General features: G+C 46.0%; 1 protein-coding gene across 6 annotated transcripts in view; it reads right to left on the reverse strand.

Annotated features, from left to right (window-relative positions):
• NCOA1 (nuclear receptor coactivator 1) overlaps positions 1-24,815 on the reverse strand; it is a 1,575,181-nt gene that overhangs the window by 61,695 nt on the left and 1,488,671 nt on the right. For all 6 annotated transcript variants that reach the window (XM_069605680.1, XM_069605681.1, XM_069605685.1 and 3 more), the window contains 2 exons: positions 23,162-23,561; positions 19,640-19,814 (listed from right to left, as the gene is read on the reverse strand). In XM_069605680.1, the coding sequence (XP_069461781.1) occupies positions 19,640-19,814; positions 23,162-23,561 (575 nt within the window). The remainder of the gene's footprint in view (positions 1-19,639; positions 19,815-23,161; positions 23,562-24,815) is intronic.

Genomic DNA, 24,815 nt, shown 5'->3' on the forward strand with positions numbered 1-24,815 from the left:
AGAGGACAATGCTGGCCTAAATTGGGAACGGCCAGCATAGACATGTTGCTACAGAGGCATATTTTGGGCACAACCAGCATGTCAATGTGTTACATCAGTGACAGCGCTGTCTCACACTGTCAACACATTGATCATTAAAATGTGTTGTGTTCTACAATGTTCTTGTCTGCTGTTAGTGACATGAAATGTACATGTTCCCCTTTAGAACTGATTGTAAACTTATGGCTTTTTGGTAACTTTTCCTGCTGTAAAATGCACAATTTCAGCCCCATATTTGGAGAAAAAAATCTTGGGGGGGGGGGGGGAAACCCCCCAAACTCTTCCTAGATTGTTATAGCTCCCATGGCTATGCCTGTGATGCTATTGTGTCAAAGGTCACACACCATCGCTTTTGAATATACTGCTTTGGGTCAGGGTGTTCACTTTTGGCTCGCCGGCCCTCCGGGTGACAAAAAGTGAATGCTTCGGCCCCACATTCAAAAAGGTTGGACAAACCTGCTCTACACTGACATAGTTAAGTATAGTGCCAGTTTATAAAAAAGGTGATAGGCCGTCCCCTGCAAATTATAGACCAATTGCACTCTTGGATGCAGACTCTAAAAAATGTTCAGGTCTGGTACTGAAACACATCCAAGAGTGGGCAGAGGTAAATAAGATCTTATCACAGTTGCAATTGGTTTCCATAAAAATGTTGGCACTGATGCAGGGGGGGGTATTAATGAATATCTTGCAACGGAAATCATGGAAACAGGGAAGTACACCAATCTATGTTGGATCTATATATTTGACTTTGGTGTTTGACATGGTGGATAGGAGGGGGAAGCTATAATGAATCGGCTTGCCATCTTCCCTACTTTCAATATTGTACCATCTGCATGAAGTTTCTAAACTACAGGTGCGTCTAAGTAACTTGGGAACATTGTCAGAGGCAATAAATGCTACCAACGGCATGCGACAGGGCTGCGTTTTCGCTCCGACAATAATTAATCTATATGTATCGGACGCAGGGGATGTGTTAGAGACAGTTGCCTTTGTACCACCGACAATTGAGGGAGTTAAGGTATCTTGGACTGCCTACGCAGATGATTTTATGTTATTTGACCACACGCCGTTAGGATTGCAACTACACAGAGGCAAACTCGCTTATGATTAATGCAAACAAAACTGTAATTCTACGGCTTCACTGTAGCGTCACTAGGGGAAACCCAGTATGGTTTTTGAATCATGAAAAACTGAGCATGAAATCTCACCTGCGCTATCTGGGATATCCAATTTTTGGAAACAAAAGGAAGTTGAAATATAGGCAATTTTGGATGGAAAGATAAATGTTCAATTAATCCATCTAAACAAAATTGATGCTAAATGTGGAACCTTTTCGCTTGTGCCGACTCTGCAATAATACAAGAGTAAACTGATCCCGCAATCTTTTTATGGCTTAGAACTCTTTCCGAGATGGGCCATTGAGGAATTATCAAAATACGAGGCAAGGATATTAAGATCTGTGTTTATATGTCTGCCTAAATGTGTTCCACTGGAAGCGCTGCGCTATGAGTTGGGTCTGTGCTCCATTAGAAGCATGGGTATGTGGCACAGAGTGTGCTTATTTAGAAAATGTATTATCAGTTCTAAAGATACCATCTATGACCTGCTGGGGAATGGGATACGAAACTGGTACATGTGTCTCTGAATTCCTAAAGGAACTGGCAATGGAGTCCTTAGAGTACTTAGCTACTTTTGGGGCAACATGTGAGATGCTTAACCCAAACAAGGCAAAAAAATACTCTGAGTTATTGGACTGGAATACTACTTGTGTAAGTGTTGTAAGAACTAAATTGTATAAACAACTGGTATCTGAATACAAAGCAGGAGGTAGCATGGAGCCATATTTGATTAAATATCCAGATAAAAGATGGTGTAATTACTTTATGTGTTTTAAATGCAATGTGTTGTTGACTAGGGAAATGATAGATTTACGAGAAAGAGGGAATGAAGCTCCATCATTGTTCTGGTTTTGTGGCGTCTCTGGGTTATCAGAGACACTGCAGCATCTATTAATATATTGCAAATTACTGAGAAATGAACGTATACACTACTTTCTGAAATTTGTAAACGGTGATAATGTGGACCTTGAAAGGTTATGGCTTGAAATATTGTATGGGAAAGATACCTCGCTGCAGCTCGCTGTAGTTAGATTTCTGAGAAATACCTGTTAATTAGTACCGTCTACACAAATTGAGTAAACGCAATGAATTAAAGATGTATTCCAGTGAATATTCGTGCTTGGTTTTATAGAATGATGTAGGTCTACCATATGTATTACTTATGTATTGATATGGCCATAGGGAGATGCTGTGAATTAATAAGTGGAGAAGTGAAGTTATATTCTTAGACATTGAATGTGTTTGTATATCTATTTCTTGAAACATCTGATTCAAAGTATAATCATTTTATCTCTTCTGCATTAATTGTCATTTATATTGATTTTAGTATTCTATGATGAACTTTTTTAGATTAAGTTGTTTTCTTGTGTGTATATCGAATCGTTTTTGTAAAGGTTATGTATAACCCATACAAATAAATAATAATAATATAGAATTTTTAATCCCTGATAACAGTCTTGTAGTTTTTTGTTGATCCCCCAGGTGTGACAGCTGCCTTAAATTGTAAATCGTCTGACATTTTAAGGGCCCTAAATGGTCTAAAGAAAGGGGAGGATTTGGCTTATATTTATGGATTTTAAATGTTTAGTTTGATTTTCTTTTAAAATAAGTATGTTATGCAAAACAATGAATTTCAATTACAAATGGCTGTAGGATTCGATTTGCTCTTTTGGGGGGGCTACACTCCTAGTTTATATTGTAAATTGATCTTATATAGCACCCTTATGCCAATAATGCTGGCCTTGCTGCGCATGGTTCTGTAAGAAAGGACGGCAGGGTGTGTTAGTTGGATAGCACTAAGGCAGATGCAGAAACCTTTGGTGTTTATGGCTCAGGTCGGAAGTAACCATTACCTGTGTGTCGATATGGACATCTATATGTTATTTGGGGTTGGTATTACCAGGCAGGTTAAACAAATGAGCAGCCTCCAAATTGTGGAGTGCAAAAATTAACAGCCTGGTTATTGACAAAAGATGTATATGGTCTCAATCTGTTAAGTACACTAGGAGGTCGTCGGTAGTAGTGTGAGGTGCAAGAATGCAAGATTTTAGTAGTGAGGAATTGAGGAGTGTGGGGTTGATGGTATTGTCCCTTCCTGGCTCTTGGCGGTAGATTCCACTGAGATTAAAGGTGCTGACAAGTACCACGTATGAGAGGTTTCACAAGTCAGCTGTGTTTCCCGCAGATGGTAGTGCGAAGTTTTGAAAAATACTTGTAAATTAGCCCAGGTTTCGGGTGCATAGTTTTTAGTGAGTTACTATTTTTTTTCTTTTCTTTCAAAGAGGTTGGTTGAAGAGCTGTTTCCTGATAGTCAGGTAGTTTTCCTCCAGGCGGAGAGGTCTGGGTAGGGTGTTCTCTAGTTGTGAGGCTGGTTCTTCTTGTATTCAGGGACTAATACTAGTGCAGCATTGCTGGACCTAAGTGTTCTTGAAGGAGTGTAGTGTTGAAACTTACTTCTGAAGGAGGACGGGCCCCCTTAGGGCTCTAGCCTCTCGCCTTGGCTTTTCAACGTCTACCTGGCCCCTCTAGCCCATCTGATATCCACCTTCTCTCCTAATTTTCAGTGTTATGCGGATGACACAAAGATCTCCTTCAAGCTTCCCTCCTCTGCCTCCTCCTCTTCTCCTCTCATTCCTGACTGCCTTTTTGTTATTCAGGCATGGTGCACTGCTACCAATCTCTGTCTTAATGCCTGTAAAACAGAGATCCTGCTCATTGGGACCCCTGTACTCTCTTTCCCTCCCACACTCTGGCCGCCTTCCATGGGCTCACTCCCCTCACCCTCCTGTGAGGCTAAAAACCTTGGTGTCATCTTCAACTCCTCTCTCTCCTTACATCACAGACATTGCCAAGAAGGCCACCTTTCAGCTGCACCTCCTCAGAGGCATTCTCCCTTTCCTCACCTTTCTTCAGAAACTCAATGTTTCCAGAGCTCTGGTGCACTCCAGGCTGGACTATTGCAATAGCCTCTTCCTTAATCTGCCTAACTCCCCTCTTTGCAGCTTCAAATAATCCAGAATAGGACTGGAGAGACTTATCCTGTCCTCAAGGCCAGAGACCACATCTCTCAAGCCCTAAAATCTCTCCACTGGCTCCCGGTTGCTGCGAGGATGAAGTTCAAGACACTCTGCATCATCCACAAGGCTTTATGGGGCCTGGGACCCCTCAACATCCAACTCTCTCTCCCTAAATACCTCCTGCTAGAACCCTTTCATCATCTAGCTCTAACTTTCTGCAGATCAGATGCTTTTCCAAGCAGAGAGTGGGGAGGAATCTCTCTCCTCTGCAGGTGCCTCCCGCTGGAATGGCCTCCCTGCCCCTCTCATACTTGAGCCGGATCTCCTTAAGTTCCGGAAGCTTCTCAAGACCTTCCTTTTATCTTCTTTCTTCCCTCTTCCCATCCCATACTAATGTCATGTCTGCGTCTTGACTGGCTGTCTGGTTCCTTCAGAGTCTTACAGTGCACCAGGGCCCTCTAATCCAGTCTATCCCTGCACTTGGTCTCCCCTGAACCTCACCCCTTAACCTGCACTTGCCCTTGTGCCCCCTGCACTAGCCTGGCTGACCCTGCACCCTGTAGCCCTCCCAGCCCCTTACCTCGTGCACAGTACATGGACCTTCCTTCCCCTTCGCTCTCTGCTTTCCCCTGGCTCTGTCCGACTGGCCTTCTTGTTTTTCTCATGTGCCACCGGCACCCCCCAACCCACTTCTCTGCCCTGCACGTCTGTTACTGAACTTGCATGAGCCGAATGTCATAAGGCCTAGTAGGATCTTTTTTTGTTTTGTCCTTCCTGCTTTCCCCCACCCTCTTGTCTTGTTGCACAATGTTTTGAAATTAACGCTTTTTTGATGGGTACCCAGTGGAGAGTATGTAATGCTTGCGTGATATGTGCAAATCGCTTCATTCTGAGAAGTAGTCTTTACACTTCATTTTGCACTCTTTGAAGTTTCATCACTAGGTAATCTGGTAGCCAGAGATAGAGGCTGTTAGCATAGTCCACTTTGGATAGTCTTAAAGAAATTATGTACATGGCTATGTAGGTGAATGTTAAGTAAGGTAAGATGTGGCATAGCATACAAAGCTGGGAGAAACAGCTACTGACAATGTCTTTGACCTGTGGAACAAGCAGCGATCCAGAGAAGATTTGGAAGTGGGAGCATTTTACTCCCTATTTTTTAAAGTTGGTAGTAAAATGATTTTTTTCTGGTGTAAAATTGTAAATTCAATTACCAATGGGAGTATTTTATAAGTGAGTAAAACGTTTTAACTGAAACATTGAAATGTTTTTGTAAAAATGGTTTTCTTGCACTTAGTTATTCATGCACATTAAATGATACATGTTTACTTCTTCCGATCAGGCAGTAATAGTAGTTGTTTCTCCCTTTCGTACTACGTGCACTTCTGGTCCAAACATATCCCTGGAGCTGTATGGGTGAAAGCAGGGGCACAAGGTTCTACTTGTCAGTTTCCTGTTTTTTGTTGCGAGTATTTTTACTCTGTATTTTTATTTTTTTGGGAGTTTTGGCGTATTTGTAGGGAGTAAAGGTGACTTGGCTGATACACCCCTCTGGGAACAAGAGTGAGGGTGTTGTCCATTTTCGTTCCAAGATTTCGCACTATGGTTGACAGGTTTCGTCAGGGTCCCATCTCGTTGGGCCATTGGATTGCGGTGGAGTTAGAACCTGTAGGATTACAAAGCATCATATCGGTTTTGCTAGGGCAGAGCTGTAGCCTGTTTGCTGTCCTCCATTCATTCACCTTTGCTAGGCAGTTTTTAATGTCTGGGGCGTTTGGTGATAGGTTGTTCACAATTTTGTAGATTATATGTGTGTCATCCACATAGCTGTAGGAGGAGATGCACAATTTATTGATGATGTCAAGTAGGGTTGTCATGTAGATGTTAAGAGGTGGATTTCGAAATTGGAGATTTCTTTAGAGTATGCTATAAATCAGTGTACCTGTTTTCCTTATACCAATTACCAGGAAGCATTGCAATGATACAGGTTTAGATAAGCGTTATCAGATGGGGATCATGCCACCCGATAGGGACGCATATTAGAAAGGATAGCTCACTTCTGAAAGACTAAAAGGAATTTTCTATATGTGATATCGGATCAAGGAAACATAAATTTGTCTTTACCTACCACCTACCTCCAAATGCATTATATAATTGCTGCAAGGTCTATTCTGAAACCAACATATGTGAAATGTTTTCCCTCTGTGATGAAGTATCTCTGGCAATGTTTCTGCTTGACCCTATTGACTCAGAATGTATCTTGGCCTTCACTGTCTCTGCATCATTATTGTTCATTTTGCACAGAAATAAACAGTTAATTTGGTTTAGGCACCTTTACCTGTCACAAACGCTCCCTATAATACTACTGTTGCTAAGGTTTCTCAGAATTTGTTGAATAGATTCCCAAGAATTATATCCTGACTTCAGTGTGAAGTGCTCCAATGCCTGGCAAGGCTTGCAGCTGTGTTTTCTCCAAGCTTTCTAGATCATCTTGGATGCAGGTTAATAACTGGGATTTCAGGTGCAATTCTTAAGTCCAAACCAGTTCACGTACAATGAATAAATAACCTAAGGGCGGCTCTGAATGTAAATGTAAAGAGCATAATTCTATTTTCTATAGGAGGTATTGCTGGTGCCTATCAGATAGTAGTGCCCTTTACTTCGGCCCAACCATCAATCAATAGTCCTAATAGCGCCTAGGAGCTTTCAAAATCAGCAATGGCGAAGGAGTTGTTACATTGCAGATGCACGAAACGTGCTGCAAGGAGTGCCCTTTTCACAAAGCTGTGAGTGACAATTGCTACACTGGACACTGGTCCATGACACCTGACTTGCGCGTCAACCCATAGGGATCCTTCCATCAATTGACCATTGTTAAGCCAAGATTCCCATTTAGGTGATTCTAGGGCCATATTTTGGGTCCCCTAAACTGTTTGCTTGTTCCCCTTGTCTTTTTTTGATCTTTAATATCTTTTTGATGGCCTGAGTGACTTCTCCTGAAGTCCCCCTGCCATTATGCCCCCTTTTACCTGTTACAAGGTATATGGTATTGGGCTGCCCCGAAGGTGCCCAGTCCCAAGGGTTGCTTCTCAGGCACCCTATTTCTGCCCTAGAGTGATTGTGGCACTGTAATTTTGATTCAGGGAATAGGTTGGTGATGGCTGTGCTTCAATTTTGGCTCCAACAAGGGTGCCAGCAAGTTTACTGTATTGGTAGTCCAATGCACTTTTTTTGGTTCTTTTTTAAAGAAATCCGGCTCCTGTCCATTTTGTTTTCTAGGGCTTCCCGTTGTTAAGGTGGCCATGAGGGGGGGCTATTCTGACCAAGTGGACTCTTTGTGAGCCCGTCGTGGCTGCCTCCATATTGGACTTAACTAGTTTAGGGTAGTAGAGGCCCCTGGACTAGCCCTCTCACTTCCTATGTGGGTGGCTTTGGCCGAGTGGCAGTCCCAATAAAAAACCAGTATGGATGGTTATCCAAGCCTCTGTCTCCAGCCCCTTTTGGTCATTTCAAAGTGGTATTTAGGTTCTGCCCCCAACTCACTCTCTTGCTGCTTTGTCCCTGGAACTTGGAGGTGGCAGGTCCGCCAACCTACTGGAGTAGGTTTTCCGCCAGTTACCGCTGTTTTTAAAGCCCTCACAGGGCAATACTTGCAAGTGCAGTGACTTGGCCTTATCCCGATTTGTTCTTTTTTCTGCCACAAGTCCAATCTGGATTTCATGGACACTCCAGATGACCTCCCAACATCTGCTGAGTTGAGCCCTGCACTTTTGGACTGTTTCTGGGATGTATTACTACTGTATACTGCTGTGTACCACCAGGATCTTCTGCTTGGCTGTGGGTTTCTGCAGGCATCCAGAGAGTAGCTGCAAAGTAATTTCTGCACTGGACTGTCAGACTGGCCGTCGGAAGGTGCGACCGGCCATTGTCCTTATATTGGGACCATTTACTGCCATGTTGCTGCCTTTTGTTTTTCACTCTGCTGCTTGGAGCCGTTTCTTGAGGTTCCCTGTTCTCCTGCAGACTCCTTTGGCAGATCGTTCACTCTTGGCTTGAATGTAAAGAGCATGGAAGGTGGGTGCTTCTGTTTCTTTTCTGCATTGATGGGGTTTTGTTAGCCGAGGGTTCAAGTCCTAGACTGAAGAAGCCTAGAAACCGCACCAGTGGAGAAGAACCGTCTGCTTACTGGGTTGTTTCGGGTCCCTGGAGCCCTTTCTGCCAAACCTGCTGTGACCAATCCTTGGATGTCATCCCTTCTCCCCTAAGGGGAACCCCTACTCATGTGGCCAGGGAAGTGTGGCCACCGTACTAAAGTCAACCTGGAGGTGGTACACATAGGAAGGATCACATGGGGAGGTAACTCCCCACCCCATGGGATTACAAGCAACTGCCAGGAAAGAACACAGTATCTTCCCTACCCACCAAACCATAACCCTCTTACATTAGTTCCACAATCCTCTATGTATGCATGTAAAACAGAGAGGGTTATTTTCCCAGAAAACACAGACAAAGAAGAGTGCTGTTTTCCCATGCATAAATGAATTTAGTATTGAGACTAAGAAGAGGGACCAATCAATGAAGAACACTTGTGAGACCCGGAGTGCATGGTCTAGTCTTTGTCATCACCCAATTGGCCCTAATTCATTTAAAAGAGAAAAGGGAAATCAGAGACTTCCTCCAGGTAGAGATAGGGAGTTCGGCAGCCAGTGTGCACACCAACAGAGAGGAAGCAGGGAAGGACGAGACGTTATCCCGGTGAGAGGCATGCCCACGGGAGCTCTAAAGAAGCTGTTCCAAGATGGGAGGAAGGAGAGCAAACTTCCTGCTTGTCCAGGGATCTGGGATGCCGAAGGAATACCATCACTCAGCTGGGAGTGTCTGCTGAGCCTATGTGAATGTGCAAGAGCCAAAGTAACACCCAAACGAGGTTAGGAAGGCCAGAAGTCAACAAATAGAACCAGTGAGCTCACGGCAAGGAAGTGGCACGACAGGACACTCGCAAGACAGTGTCACAAAGCGCTGCATAATGGAAACCAGGTCTGGGACCCATCTATATTTATAAAAGTGCAAATGTGTGGTTTGTTTGTGGCAGGCATGGTGAAGCGTTGTTCCTTATACAATTCCACGCTGTTTCACCAACCTGCACCAAATATTGCATAGTTACTGGTTAGGACAATCCGGGCATTACTGGCTACATGGCATTTAGACACCCCACCGCTTTATCCCGATTTCAGCACAAGTCAAAATGTGTCGGTTTGAGGCTTTGGGAAGCGTTGTTCAAAATACAATTCCACATCGTTTCACAAATCTGCACCAAACTGTGCCTAGTCCCCTGTTAGGACCCTCTGGACATTATGGCTACATGACATTTGTACACCCCACCCCTTTCCCTGGATTTCAGCAACTTCAAACATGAGACAGTTGTCTGAAATTGGCAAAACAGCAATGTGGAACAAAATTCGAGGTCCCAAAAACCATGTTTCAAGGCCCTAGGATGCACAGTTTCCGAGATATTTGCACCGCAACCAACTGCACCATGCCAGGTTTAGGTGACAGGTGGGGAGAGAGCACAGAAAGTCTCAGTATGCAGCAGCACATCAACTCCCGCCTCCCCCCAAGGTCTGCTCTGGGGTATGTCAGCCAGCCACATGCGCCCATTCTCAGTGCAGTTTACTTCAGTGTGCAAAGCACATCAAGCCATAAGCGAACTGGAACTGCGACCTACAGGATCATTGATTTTCAACAATTGCTAGTATTTAGTAAAACAGAACTTTTTCGACATGGCAGTACCTATCATGTTTGGAAACTGGGTCTGCCAAAAATTATTGGAAAAGAAGGAATTCAACTGAAAGAGGTCTGGGACCCAACAAAGGAATTTTAAGGAACCTGGCAGGTTGGAGAACCAGGTGCTTTCCTTAAGGACAAGGGAAGCCCAAAAAATGCTTAGGTTTGAAAACTGCCTCCACCATAATTTCATAGCCCCATTACTTGGTAAAAAAACTGGGAGACCAAGTAGACTGAGAAACCGGAGACAGTGTCTCAATCTGAGAAGCCAAGAGAGGGGAGACAGCCTCTTGGCATTGTGAACAGGGGAAGAGGCATTCCCCCTGATATTGTTTGCAGAATCTGTGAAGCCAAGATAGGAGAGACAGCCTCTTGGCGGTATGAACATTTTGACCAGGGGAAGAGAGGCATTCCCCCTGATATTGTTTGAGTAATCGAAGTAGCCAAGAGAGGAGAGACAACCTCTTGGCATTGTGAACATTGTGACCAGGGTAAGAGAGGCATTCTCCTTGATATTCTTTGATAACTCTGGGAAGCCAAGAGAGGTGAGAGAACCTCTTGGCAGTGTCAATAGTGTGACCAGGGGCAAGGGGACATTCCCCCTAGTGTTATATATGAGAATCTAAGAAAGCTACGAGAAGAGGGGCATGCGCTTAGTAGTGTGAATATGGTAGCCAGGGCAAGGGAGCCACTCTCGCTGGATTTGCTTGGAGAACGTTATGTTGGAACTAAGAAATGTACTTTGGTTTTGTTTGGAACTTTGACCCGTTTCATTTGTTTGAACTTGCAAACCTGATTATTTTGAAGAGCGCTGCAATCTGGGGAAGGGACTTCATCTCTCGAGCTAAGCTCCCCTCTGTAAATAAGGCTAACTTATAGCTTTTGATCAAGAACACTATTATTTGTTTAGTTCATACAGATTGTAAGGGAAGGGAATAGTCTTTGACACAGGACAATGAACTGATATAATTTTGAACGGACATCCTGACAGAGTCCTAAGTTTTGTTTAAGGTTCGGAAACTCCTCTTAGAGTTAGGGAGAGACAGGGTTTCGCCCTTTTATTTGAGTCAATAAAGGTCTTTGACAACCAACGAACCCTCACTGCGTCTGTCTCCTATTACTGCACCCTTTTACTTACCTTGGGGTCATATCTGCCTTGGCCGCGCCGGTGCGATGAGGATCATCCTGCACCAGGACCGTCTGAGTTGAATGATGAGACGCAGAAGCAACGGCAACGGTGGGAACGCATACAGGAACAGGCCATCCCAGGGGAAGGAGAATGCATCGCCCATGCTCCCCAGCTGGAGAAAACTGCTGCCGAACCTCCGGCACTTGGTGTTCGTCGCCATCGTGAACAGATTGATCTGGAGATTGCCCCATCGTCCGAACAGGACATCCAATTGATCCTGTCGAAGCTCCCACACGTGGCAAGAGTGCAGCTCCCTGCTGAGTGAGTCAGCGACAGTGTTCTTTACTCCTGCCAGATGAAAAGGTACCAGGAACATCCTCATGGCGACGGCCCAGTGCCACAGATCCTGCGCTTCCTTGGATAGGGCTGGGGATTTGGTGCCCCCCTGCTTCCAGATGTAGAACATCGTGGTGATGTTGTTGGTGAAGACCCGTACAACTTTGCCCTTGAAGGACGGAAGGAAAGACCTGAGAGCCCAGAACACAGCCCAGAGCTCCAAGACGGTGTTATGCAGTGACCTCTCCTCCGGGAGCCAAAGGCCTCTTGAGTGGAGATCTCCGGTGTGCGCTCCCCATCCCTCCAGGGAGGCGCCCGTCGTCACTGCTTCCTGATGTGCTAGGGTCTGGAAGTCCATGCCCGCTGCGAGATGTGCGCGGATGCCCCACCACCGGATCGCTTGACGGAAAGTCTCATCGAGGGAGATCTTGTCTTCGAAGCTTCCTGCCACTTGCATCCAACAGGCATCGAAGAAATCCTGCAGTGGCCGCATCCGCAACCTGCACAGACGCACAAGATAGATGCATGATGACATCATGCCAAGCAGGGACTTGATGGGCCTCACACTGGCCACCTCCCTGGTCAACAGCCGTTGTACCTTGCCCAGGATGGCCTTTGTCCTCTCCTCCGACGGTGAAGCCAACCGCGCCACTGTGTCGAGTCTGGCTCCCAGGAGTTGATCGAAAACCCCAGTTCCGTGAACAGGCGGATGGTCTTCGCTGTGTGGTCGACTGCGATTTCTCTTGACTTTGCTCGGATGAGCCAATCGTCCAGGTAGGGGTATACGTGGATCCCCTGCAGGCGCAGCCGTACTACCACCGGTGCCAGGCACTTGGTAAAGACCCTTGGCGCCGTCTTCAACCCAAAGGGCAGTGCCTTGAACTGGTAGTGCCGCCCTTGGACCACGAATCTTAGGAACTTTCGATGCCCTTTGTGCATTGGGATGTGGAAGTAGGCATCCTCCAAGTCCAGCGACGACAGGAAGTCGCCTTCCTCCAGTTGTCCCAGCACGTGTTACAGGGTGACCATCCGGAACTTCTGGTATTTGATGTATTTGTTGAGGCGCCGAAGGTCTAGGATAGGCCGCCAGCCGCCGGTCTTCTTGCGGAAAAGGAAGTACTGCGAGTATACTCCGGAGCCCCGAAGCCTCTTTGGGACAAGTTCTATCGTGCCCTTTCTCAGCATTGCCCGTACCTCCAGCAGCAGCTGTGGAACGTGGTTTTCTTTCCTGGCCACAGGTGGGAAATGGGGGCACTTCCTTTGGAACTCCAGAGTGTGTCTGTGGGCCAGGGCATCCAGCACCCAACGGTTGGTGGAGATGGACTCCCACACGCTGCCGAAGTTCACCAGCCAGCCTCCCACCGGGGTGCTCAGGTGGGGGCCGGTTCAGTCGTGTTTCGCTGAGGCCTTGCCACCCTGGGCTCCTTGGCGACGACAACGATATCCACCGGCCTTGCTGTGGCCTCTGTAGGCTTCCTGCGACAAGGAGCGGGCCGCCTGGCGGTACGAGGAACTGCCACCGAATCCTTTGGAGGCACCTTGAGCTTTGCCTCCAGAGGTCCGAAAGGATGGCTGTCGTTGATGGAGAGTACCCAAGGCACGGGCCATCTAGGTGTCCGCCTTGATGGCCTGCAGTGACTCGTCCACTGCCTTGCCAAACAGGTTGTTTCCGACGAAGGGCATGTCCAGTACCCTGGTCTGCACTACCTGACGGAAATCAGTGGCACTGAGCCAACCGCGACAGTGAAGGCAAACGCTGTTGCCCATCTAACGAAAACCGGTGTCAGTGATATCTGTGGCTACTGTGATGGCGTGATCCGAAGCCATCTCGCCCTCCTGAAGGATTTCAAGGGATTCTGCCCTCTTGTCGTCCGGAAGGAAGTCCAGGATAGGAGCTATCTTGAACCACAGCTCCCTATCATAGCGTGCCACGATCGCGAGGGCGTTGGCTGCCTTAATGGTCGTTGCTGCCAACGAGATGATCTGACGTCCCATGGCATCTAGCTTCTTCCCCTTGCCGTCCGGCAGGGAAGTGGAAGATGACGCCGTCGCCCCTGCCGCTTTCTTCTTGGCTGCCTCGGAGACCACTGAATCCGGGGTCTGTTGCGCCCTGAGGCACATAGGAGAGTCCGGGACCTGGTACTTCTTCTCGTACTGGTCTCTCTTTGCAGGGGCCGTGGACGGGTTCTTCAGGAAGGACAGCCCTTTGTCCCAGATGTCGTCCAACAGCGGGACTGAGAGTGCGTTTTTCCTCTTGGCCTCCCGTCGTTGGTAAAGAAATCCCTCTTTCTTCTGCTCCTCGGGGCACAGCTGGAAAAGCTTCAAGGCCCTGGCGATCATGGCGTGAAAAGAGCCAGATTCGTCGGGAGGGGACGCTCGAGCAGGAGGCGACGGGAGATACATTCCGTCGTCGCTGTCTCCATCTCATCCCTCGGCGGAGGGGATGGAGGTGAAGGATGGAAGGGTGGGGGAGGATGGACTCACCTCTGCTTGTTTGGAGGGCTCCCCGATGGTCCAGGCGCCGCTGGATCGTCCGCTGGAGTTAAGGGCAACCTTGTCCTTATCTCTGTGCAAAGGGTCTGCAAAGCCAGCAAGATGTCTTCCGACCTGTCCTGAGGCAGAGGCATCGGTTGTGACGGGAGTGTCAGCAGGGGCATGGTGTCTTCCGGCTCCTCCTCGGCTTGCCGCTCGTCAGCTCCACCGTCGCTCTCTACGTCCGCCTCCTTCCGGTAGGTCCTGACCTCTTCGAACCTCTTGTCCAGGACTGCCCTGACGCCAGACAGCTCATCCTCCGAGGAGGTATCCGAGTCCGTTAGGACTACCGTGCCCCCCCCCCTTCTCGGCCCGGGGCTTCACGGGGGTCTTCTCGATAGGCTGGAAAGACTATTCCCTCTGGGATGGCAGGGAAACTGTGCCTGGGGTTCGCCTCCAATGGGGTCGCCTCTGCAGGCTTCGCCAGGGCCGCCACGACTCCCTCAATTGAGGCCTTAGTCGGGTGAATCTGGGCCTTCACGACCGTAGGCGCGTCTGAGGCCTTCACCGTGGGGGGAAGGTCACCGCCTCGCTCCCCCTTGGCTTTCTACGTCGTGATCGACCGGGTCTTCTGCCGAAGCTTTCAAGGGTTCTCTGACTTCCTTTTCATCAAGCCGGAGCGTTGGCTCATGGTTGACCGAGTCAGTGATGTTGCACTCAGTCTGGCAGCCGAGGAGCCCGAACCAACGGCGCTCCCGGTGCCCACGGACTCGTAGTGCTTTGCCTTCTGTTGGGCCCCTGTCGCCGGAGCGCCCTCAAAGGTCTTAGAAGACCGCTCGGACTTCTTCTCACCTGCTGCTGGGCTCTTCACCTCCAGCCAGTTGGCGAGTCGTGAACGACAGTCCTTCATGGTCCAGGTGGACATGTTCTTGCAGAACGTGCAGTCCTCCTTGAATACGTTCTGAAGTCCACATCCTGGGCAGTTCCTAAACAGCCTGGATCCAGCGGGCGTCGAGTCTCTTTTGTCTTGGGCCATGTCCACGCGGCGTAGGCCTCAAAGATCTTCCTGAATCCGCCAAGAAGTGAAATTCGACTAAGAAAAATCGCCCTTGGGGGGGCTAAGAGATTTCTGAAACGGGTCCCTGTTAATCGGAAGAATTATTGGTGGAGCTTGAGGCTCAAATTGACCGAAAAAATAAGAGTAAACCCTTAGAAAAAACACAATACGCAATAAAAGCTCTAGAGCTAAGCACGAGGACTCCCTACACTTGAACGTGCGGTAAAAATCTGAAGATGGCTGACAGAGGAGGGGCTCAGGTAGAGGGCAGTCATTGGCTGGGGGCAGTATGACCCAGAGACCAGTGATTGGTTATTGGGAAAGACAGTTCAGAAACAAAACTGATTTTTTTCTTTACCAAGGATTCCCAGCCTGACGACAGAGAATATTCATGAGCATGTGAATCCATGCCAGACCCCATGCTGGAGAACTCTTGACACACTCTCTCCAATTCATTCTCCTCCTCTGAATCACTCTATTGTTCAGTTTAACATTGCATTCCCTCGATCTTCTCTACTCCTCATCTCCCTCTTCAGTGACTAAGAGGAAATTAAGGCTCTTGACGCTTACCTTGATGATGTGAGGAACTCTCTCCTGTCTTTTTCCCCTATTCATGCCTCTTCCATTGACTGTGCTTTTTCTGACTTTAACTATGAACTCATGACTCCATTTGACCAACACTATCCTGAATCAGCACAAACTCACAAATTATGATTATTTACCTGCATCTCTGGCCAAACATCATGCTAATGAATTTAATTAATTAATTACTTGTTAATGCTTCCAAAGGTACTGTCCCCAAGACTCAAAGGATCAATTCTACCCTCCTTGTTAAAGAAATCTTCACTGGACCATAACATACACCTGAATCATCGCCCTAATGCTGGCCTGATATGGCCCGTGAAGAGTCTCGAAAAGGTAGTTAGTAGCCAACTACATACGTTTTCCAGCCCAGTCATACAACAGAAACAGCACTTTTTACTGTTTGGGATGACATACTGAGATCGGTCAACATGGGCAACCTCATTTTGCTGCTCATGCTTGACCTCTCAGCAGCATTTGAAACAGTTGATTTCAATATTCTTAAGTCTAAATTAACTAAAGTTGTTTACCTGTCAGAGAAGATTATTTAAAATGGTTCACCTCTTTTTTATCTGAGCAAACCCAACGGGTCAAGATAGGAGCTTATTACTCTAGTCCACTACCGGTCTAATGTGGGGTTCCACAGGGCTCCACCCTGTCACCCAGTTATTTAATATTTACTTTCAGCCACTACTGAGTCTCTTCTCTAAATCTGATTTGCACTATCACTTGTATGCAGATTAAACAGATTTATGCAAGTGTAAATAACTGCTCTGATTGCCTTAAATAGATTTCTGACTGCGCATTGGAAATAACATGCTGGATGATGTCCAATATGCTGCAGTTAAATCCTTGTAAAACAGAGGTCCTCCTTTTTGGCCCAAAACATCTCTTTAATAATCCATGAAAGCTACCTTCCTGCCCAGTCATATTTGACCTTCCAACAACCTAATTACTTCAGGTACAAAATCTTGGCTGCATCTGATAGTCCAATCTAAATAGCAAACATCAGGTTAGCGAAACAGTGAAATCTATCTATTACCGCCTCGCACTTCTACGACCAAGCCTCCTCCTTATCTCAAAGACAACCGGTGGTTGTCGGTTCAACGATAAACTCTAAACTGGACTACTGTAATGCCATCCTTTCAGGGATTCCAGCAAAACAAATCCATTGTCTGCAAAAAGCCCAAGATGCAGCTATAAGATTTATTTTTTGTGTGCTGAAATATGCATCTATTTCCTCACACCATAGAGCACTTCACTGGCTGCCAGTCCAACAGAGTATTCTTTTTAAGATCCTCTGTCTACTTCTTAAGTGGCTTCTGGCCTTGCCCCTACCTACCTTGCAACTAAGTGTGTACACTACCATCATGCATGGTCTTTATGATCTTCTGATCTACACCTCTTGGTTGTACTCTCTTCCCACTTTGTGCACCAAGGTGATTGGTGCTTCTCAGTGATGGCACCCTGTACCTGGAACTCGCTCCCTGTAGATCTTCGTAAAACTGAGTCCTACTTCTCCTTTTCCAAAAAACTTAAAACATACCTTTTTCAATGATCCACATCATTCTGCCTTTTCACCATGAATATCATCTGCGCCCAGAGCCTGTCTTTCTGCCCGGCTTCCCCAATCAAAATCAATTCCTGCATGCGCATTTGCATCTTCATATCCTAGTGCTCAGCCTTGCATCACCTCTGAAATTCTGACCCTCAAAATAAACGGGCGCAGTGACCTACAATTCTGGCGCAAATGACTGATGCCTTCCCTACTATTAACCTGCATAAATTACCTTGATGCCCTAACCTCTGCACTGCTCTTTGCTAAATACTCCTACTTCTCAAACATAATCTCCTCCCTTCGGAAACACCCAGGCAACATTTCATCTATCCTCCGATCTTTGCTCACACCTCTCAAGTTAATATCTATTGTCTCTTCTATTTTCGATAATCAATTTGCGTACTACTTTTCCTCTAAAATGTGTGACTCTCATAGCCCTCCTCTCTCACCTCTCTCCGTTACCTCATCTACGCTCAACTACTTCTGCCGTTCCTCTATCGAATAGGCACCAATCTTTCGCAGTGCCAACCCATCTTGCACTCCTACTGAGCCTTTGGCTCCCCAAATGGTTAAAGGCATAGTCTCAATCTCAATTGCTTGCCTCAGACTCAAACATGCCGGCAAACTATTGCCCAGTTTCTCTCCTTCCCCATTATTTAAAAGTCGTTGAGCAGTTGGTCTTTGAATGGCTCACTAAGTTCCATGAGGATAATGGACTTGGGGATCCACTTTAATGTGGCTTCCTTAGTAAACACTCCACTGAGACTGTACTGATTCATATCTCCAGCTTTCCCTTTAATGCTCACCTCTCCAAATGCTCTTCTATACTCATTCTTGTGCATCTTTCTGTTTCTTTTTACACTGCCGACCACGTCTTTCTACTCCTCACTTTCCAGGTCCTTGGGTTTTGCAAATCTGCTTTTGCTGGATCAGCTCTCACTTGGAAGGTCGATCCTATAAAATCGCAGATGCCCTGTGCCCTGCCGTGTCGGCGTCTCCCGCAAGTATCAGTCCTTGGACCTCGGCTCTTCACCCTCTATATCTGTGCCTTAGGAAGAATATCTTGTCCTTTGGCTTTCATTATCACCTTTTTGCTGATGACAGTCAAATATTGTTGTCGTTTCCCTCCTTCACCCCATCCATCTCGGAACAGATTATGAACTGTCTCACTGCAATTCGCCAATGGATGTCTCTCTGCTGCCTTATGCTGAACTCTTCAAAAACAGAGAAGTCCTATTTCTCACAGTTTCCAATGCCAGCTCCTCCACTCTATCTCCTACCCGCCTGTCCTTCTTGCTCCCTCGCACAAGGCTTGCAATCTTGGGGTCCTTTTTTAAAGCAACCCATGACCACAACAATTCAACAGCGACTCTGCTGATCATATTAACCTCCTCAACATTCAGAAAATCCACCCTTTTCTTAATAACCACTCTACAAAAACTCTAATCTCCACTCTTGTTCCCAGCAAACTGGACTACTTCTCAAACCTACTCCTTGGCCTTCCTCCCTACTCCTTCCTAGATAAAGTCCTCAACGTTGATACCCGTACTCTCCACAATCTACCCAGATCCTACCCCCACTTCTATCTACAGACAACATGCTGGTTGGCTCCCCATGCACTAACACTCTCTTTTCAAGTTCCTTCTCCTAGTCTAAAAAACTATCAATGGTCTTGCTCCACAATAGCGGTCTTATTATAGCTCAGTTTACTCATCATTACGTTACCTCTGACCCCCTCTACGCACTCAACCTCACCGTCATAAATGCTCCCTGTGCCTCACGTTGCTTCCGCTCTTTCTTCCTACTCGCCCTGCTCTACTGGAACGGACTGCCCATAACAATCAAAACCAGTCCAACCTTGGATCTCTTCAAAACTGGGCTTAAACTTCACTTACTTTCTAAAGAGGGTGCTCCCCACCTGCTCTCGCCCCCCACTTCCTACAATGACGCTTAATATCATTTTGTATATTCCTCTGTTGTTGGAAGCACTTTCCCCCTTAGGTTAATTTTATCTTTGTAAGTCACCAATATATATTTTGCTTCTGTTTGTTTTATCCCTAGTATATGTCATTTTCTTCACCCTCAAACTGGCTCACTGCCTGCGCTCATCTTTATGCTATTGTATATACACCCTTTGCAGGAATGCTTCCACCAAACTCTTGGAACCTTTACTTAGACATGGCTGAACATTTGAAACCATCTACAGAACAAAATGCTCTGATTCACAGGCACATTAAATGAGTGATTTTCTTTACATCACTTTACCTTGAACAACACTGATACCAGATAATGTCGAGAGTCATTTTAAGATCCTGCTCATGGAAGTGGGGATTATTACAAGTATTTCATACTTAGTAAAGTGCTTTTCAAATGACAGCCACAAAAGTCAATCAAAGAATGCCGTTTACAGTGCCACAGCCAGAAGGGACTAATTTAGCCCTGTTTATTTTTCCAGTATGCCATGGGTAAAACGAGAGCAATACATTGCCATGTTTGCTGGGTTCGGTTGCTATCAATCACAGATCACTGACAGAATGTGCTTACCTGTTACTCCCTGCTGAACTCTGTTGCCAGGGCTTCATTTCTGGTGACTGGTATCCAGGTGTTGTTGGAGTCTGCTGGAGCATGGGGCTCTGCGACGGGGTAATTCGAGGTGACAGCAAAGGGCTTGTTGGGCTAAGGGAGGATGTGAAAGCAGGGTCGCTTTGCTGACCCATACCTGTGAAAAGAGAAAATGTTATACTAAAAATATAATTAAACATTTACATCTTCTTTTTTGACAATTTGGACAACGTTCCCTCCCTAACCTAGGGGCCAACAGTAGGGCAGGACAAAGGGGCCTGGGGATACCCCAAGTCAGAAAAGACTGGATCCAGAGGAGTTATACGGGAGATCTCCAGACCACCCCAACTGGGCCCCCGAGCACTCACATCCCTGGCACATTCAAAAACCCGAATGAAGCATAAAGTCAAAAGGATGAGCCTACAAATACCTCTGATCATAAGGCTCAACATTTAAGAAAACCATTCCAGTGCCCTAGCCAGACCCATAAAACCCAGCTACAAAAAAATGCCTTACCCCCAAAAAAAATGTTAAAACAAATTGAAGTCCTTGGCATGTAGGGGGAATTTTATATTTGTTGCATGATGAAAAATGAAGCAATTCTATACAGGAATCACACTTGCACACACCACAGAAGTTCCACAGATAAACAGTGGAGCTCTAACAAAATTAAACTGACTTGTGATGTGAGGAACAAGAACCAACAACATTCGCCCCTTAGCATCACAGGTTTTATAAAATTGCACATTGAATGAGATAAAATAGTTACAATTTCAACAAACAGCGTTGCATGGTAACCAAATGCCTTTCTGGATGAGGATTACACACAGGAAAGCAGAATGATCCAGTTTGAAGCATACAATGGCAGCAGTGGTTTATGGGGGCGAGAAGAAGGTCTCAAAAATGCTTAGAACATTTCTGGAATCCAAGATGGTAGTAACCCTAAATATAAGTTTAGGACAGCACTGTGCCAAACCACATCACCACCAGCCCAGGACCCAATCACAGAACAGCACAACACAACACAAGAGGTGCAATCCATCTATCTAAGCACCACCAAAGAGGAGAGATCAGCTAGTTCATTGAGGTGTTTGTGGAGGAGATGGAGGAAGGTGTTTGGTGGAGATTGGTGAACTAGAGGCATATTGGAGGAGAAATGAAAGGGAGACTTGGTGTTTGGAGGAAGAATATAGAGGAGGTTGGAGCGAGATCGGTTACCATCTGCAAGAGATTTGGAGACTGTAGGAAGAGTGTCAAGGAGGTTGGCAGGAGACAGGATACTATCTGAAAATAGAATGCTGAGGAGGTTGGAGTGTTGATACCAACTAGAGAGAGAACTATTGAGGAGCTAAAGAGGCGAGGCGGTTGGAGCAGAATAGAGCCCCTGCCATCAGACAGAGAACAGAGGAAAGCTAGAGGGGGAGATGAAAAGAACAGGTTAACTCTACTAAGAGAGACTTGGGAGACTCCTGTGGACCAGGGCAACATCGGAGGAGGGAGAAGGTATGAGGCAGTGCAATCTCACTGTGGGTTATGGAGCTGATGACAGCGATAATCAATATGGTTGAGACCCGGGGACCAGGATCCTAAAACAGGAAGTGATCAAGAGACAGGGGACTCCCCAACCAATCCTCAAGACCATGGGAGAACAAACCAGTGTTGAGGAACATCCACCATTGTGTCAAACGACAGAGGAGACCTTCAGACATTTACAAGTTCTGAACATGTTGGCCTTTATGGGCCAGTGGCCAGAGGTAGCAGAAGAGGGTTGAGGAACACCTACAAAAACTTCCAACCAGAAGACAAAGAAAAGAGACATCTGATGAACTCTGAAGCAGAGCCAGGACGAGTCCAACCAAAGAATTTCTAAGTGACTTTTCCTTTGCTGCAATTTAATGCTGAGAGACTGTGTTTGGAGAAAACACCCAAGTTCCATTCGCCACCTGCTTTCCATCAGTAGTTTATTTTCCTGATCGGAGGTTTGCGGTCGGAGAGAGAACTTGAATCCCTCTGAATTCAAGCAGGCATTTAGTTTCCCTGTTCCCATCGAGTAAGAGTTATTCCCTGCACTCACTCATACCTGGATCACAATATTCCTGACAAGACCAATAGAATCCTGAATTACTCACAGCTATTTATTGTATATCCTGACTGTGCACATTCTATGACAACCTCTACCATTCGTGCCATTTACCATGGCTACCTTGGTAACTGAGCCTTAAACCGACGTAGAACAACATTTAAGTGTTTCTCAGGGCCATACAATCTGGAATACTCCCCAAGTCTGTGGGGGTTGAAATCTATCCATCAGGACACTGATAAGTCAAGTTCCAGCAATGAGGTTGTTCTGCAGCTACTGGGCCTGTTACAAAAAGACAAGGTGAAGCAAGTATCATCACAAGACCCAACAATAGTCTACTGTTAAAGCACTGGAGCTCTGTGATGAGCAGGAGCCTGTGCACTTTGACCACAATTTTGTTTCCCATACGGTGGAACCAGGAATTAAGCTAGAAGCCACAGGGATAATCAGATAGGGAGTGGCTCAGGGAACAGGGCCTTGGAATAAGGAGGTGATCACATATCAGTAGACTCTCCAAACGAATCCTCAAAACCCGGGGGAAGGCACATCTGTTGTGAGGAACATCCATTGTTGTCTCAAACTTCAGTGGAACCCCTAGAAGAAACCCTGCATTAAGACCTTTCCAAATGGCACACATGTTGGCCTCGGAGGGTCGACGCCCAGACTCATCAGAAATGTTTTCTGAAACCTGAAAGCCCACAGCCCGAAGATAACGAAAAGAGTAATCCTTGGACTTGGGAGTGGGGAAAGGATGAACTTGACCCAAGAACTTTTTAAGATACCTTTCTTTTGACTTTGGGGTGTGGAGACAAGCACCAGAGAGACCTATAATCCCCCTGAATTTCAAGCAGGCTTTGTTCCCTCATTGCCAGACCTCTCAGCTGGAGTTAGTCCCTACACTTCACCACTGCCCGAGTAATAATATTTCTGCTATGAACAATAAAAGAGTTACATACAACAAGTCTTATGTACTCACTACTCTATATGACAAAATGTAAACAAGCTATCTTGTGGTGTCATAGATCACATGAAATGTAAAGTAGAGAGGAACATAATTGGAAGGCACAACAGAAGTTTACAAGTCAAGTTAGTGTTACAACTGGTGGCATTGGTAAGGACGTTTGGCCATGGACAAATAGTAGGGGACACGGACACACACACACACGGACACACACACACGGACACACACACAGACACACACAGACACACACAGACACACACACACACACACACACACTCTCTGTCTCTCTCTCTTTCTCTGTCTCTCTCTCTGTCTCTCTCTCTCTCTCTGTTCTAGTGAGGTACACTGTGAAGTAAACACTTAAACACTCACATATTTCTAAAGATACAAACATGTTTTGTAAACTGCCATGCATTCTCCCCCCACTTTCTTTTAAGTACACTATTTTTATTTGTTTACATACCTGGCCCTGAAAACTGGAAGACATTTTGCTGAATCTGAGGATTCATCCCAGCACCAAATTGTCCTCCCACGTTTCCCATCAACCCTCTGTTCACCATGCTGCTGCGATTGCCCAATGCCACCTCTGAGCTTGGTGAGAGTGCTGAAAATGGGCTAGTTGAGGCAGGCGGATTTACTTGATTTGTACCATAGCTCGTAGGGTATGGAAACTGTTGGGGTGCACCCTGCGGCAGGCGAGAAGCCCCCATCTGCATAGGTAGCCCGCCAGAGGTAGGAATGGGGTTTCCAAAGCTCTGCTGTCTCATTAAGATGGCTCTCTGATGCATAAGTTGTCTCTGCCTATGTTGCTGGCTGTATAGCTCTCGCTGACGCTGTGCCAACATCTGGGCATTCAGAGGAGGCTACAAAGGAAATAAAAAGATGCTAGACATGTGAATCTGCAGACAGTACATATATACATTATATCAATGTTCCCCCTCTTCAAAACATACAACAGCACCATTTCACATAAATGGCATGGATTTAATTATTCTTAAAGTTAAACGAGACAGCAGGTTTTTATTTGTAAACTACAGAAAGCACAGTATATAGACTTTTCATGAATTTGAATAGACCTTGATAGGTTAATTGATTGAAGTGCAAGAACCAGAGAATATCACATTCACCATCACTGTGACAGTAATGTGCCAGTGATGCGCATTTGAACAAAATGACCACTATATGTTACCCATTTATTACTAATATTTAAATTCCTATATCTTCTCAAAGACTTGTCTCTAAACTCTTTGCTTTTTCCATAGAGGCTGATGTTCACCAGCAATATTGTACAGTAGTCAGTAAAGCAGCCGTTAAATTGAGGCTTTAGTGCAAATGCAATTAACATACATAGTGAGGTCCAGGCTACACTAACACAGTGATATATCTGGCTAGAATCTGAGAGCCAACACCCCGAATTCCCTACACAAATAAGAAACGCGTTTCTTCAGCTACATGTTAGTACAAGAGACAGACCTCTGGATAGTGCATTCTGCCTTACAAACTGTAGAAACCATCTCTCTTCACTAATCATTATCGTAGAAATGTGTAGACCTATGTCATAACACAATCACAACATACAAAGTCTTAATGATCTAGGCTTAAAAATAAATCCTGGTGTTGAGGTGCAGAGCAAATAAGTACATGTCTGAAACAATCGCAAAGTGGATGTTCAAACAGCAATCATTCAGTCTATGTGGTTGATCAGTTTGTCAGTATTAGTTTCAAGCTTGAGTTACAAAACTTTGCATGTGTGCCTTTCTTTTGACCTGATAACTCAGTGGAAAAGTGCTCAACTTTGTCGTGTCACATTTCTTTAGGCCCATTAGGAAGTGGAAAGTTTTAACATCCACTTTGTGAATTGTGCTGCCCAGGCGACATCTTTAGGATGTAGGATAAATACATTTCAGAGTGCAGTCTCAAAGTATCTGAGAAGAGTGAGATGATTGGCTTTCACATGGTTAGCATTCGATCAGGCCACAACATACTTGCTGCAAATATGAAGCACGAGCAAATCATAGCTACTCTCAGGGGGCATTAACCTCAGAGGAACAAGTGGAAGTCCAAGCCCAGAGGCAGCTTGTGAAGTACATATGGACAGTTATGCACTTGCAGTGAGG

This window comes from Ambystoma mexicanum, chromosome 4p, assembly GCF_040938575.1.
Source record: "Ambystoma mexicanum isolate Mex_15411 chromosome 4p, UKY_AmexF1_1, whole genome shotgun sequence".
Taxonomy (NCBI): domain Eukaryota; kingdom Metazoa; phylum Chordata; class Amphibia; order Caudata; family Ambystomatidae; genus Ambystoma; species Ambystoma mexicanum.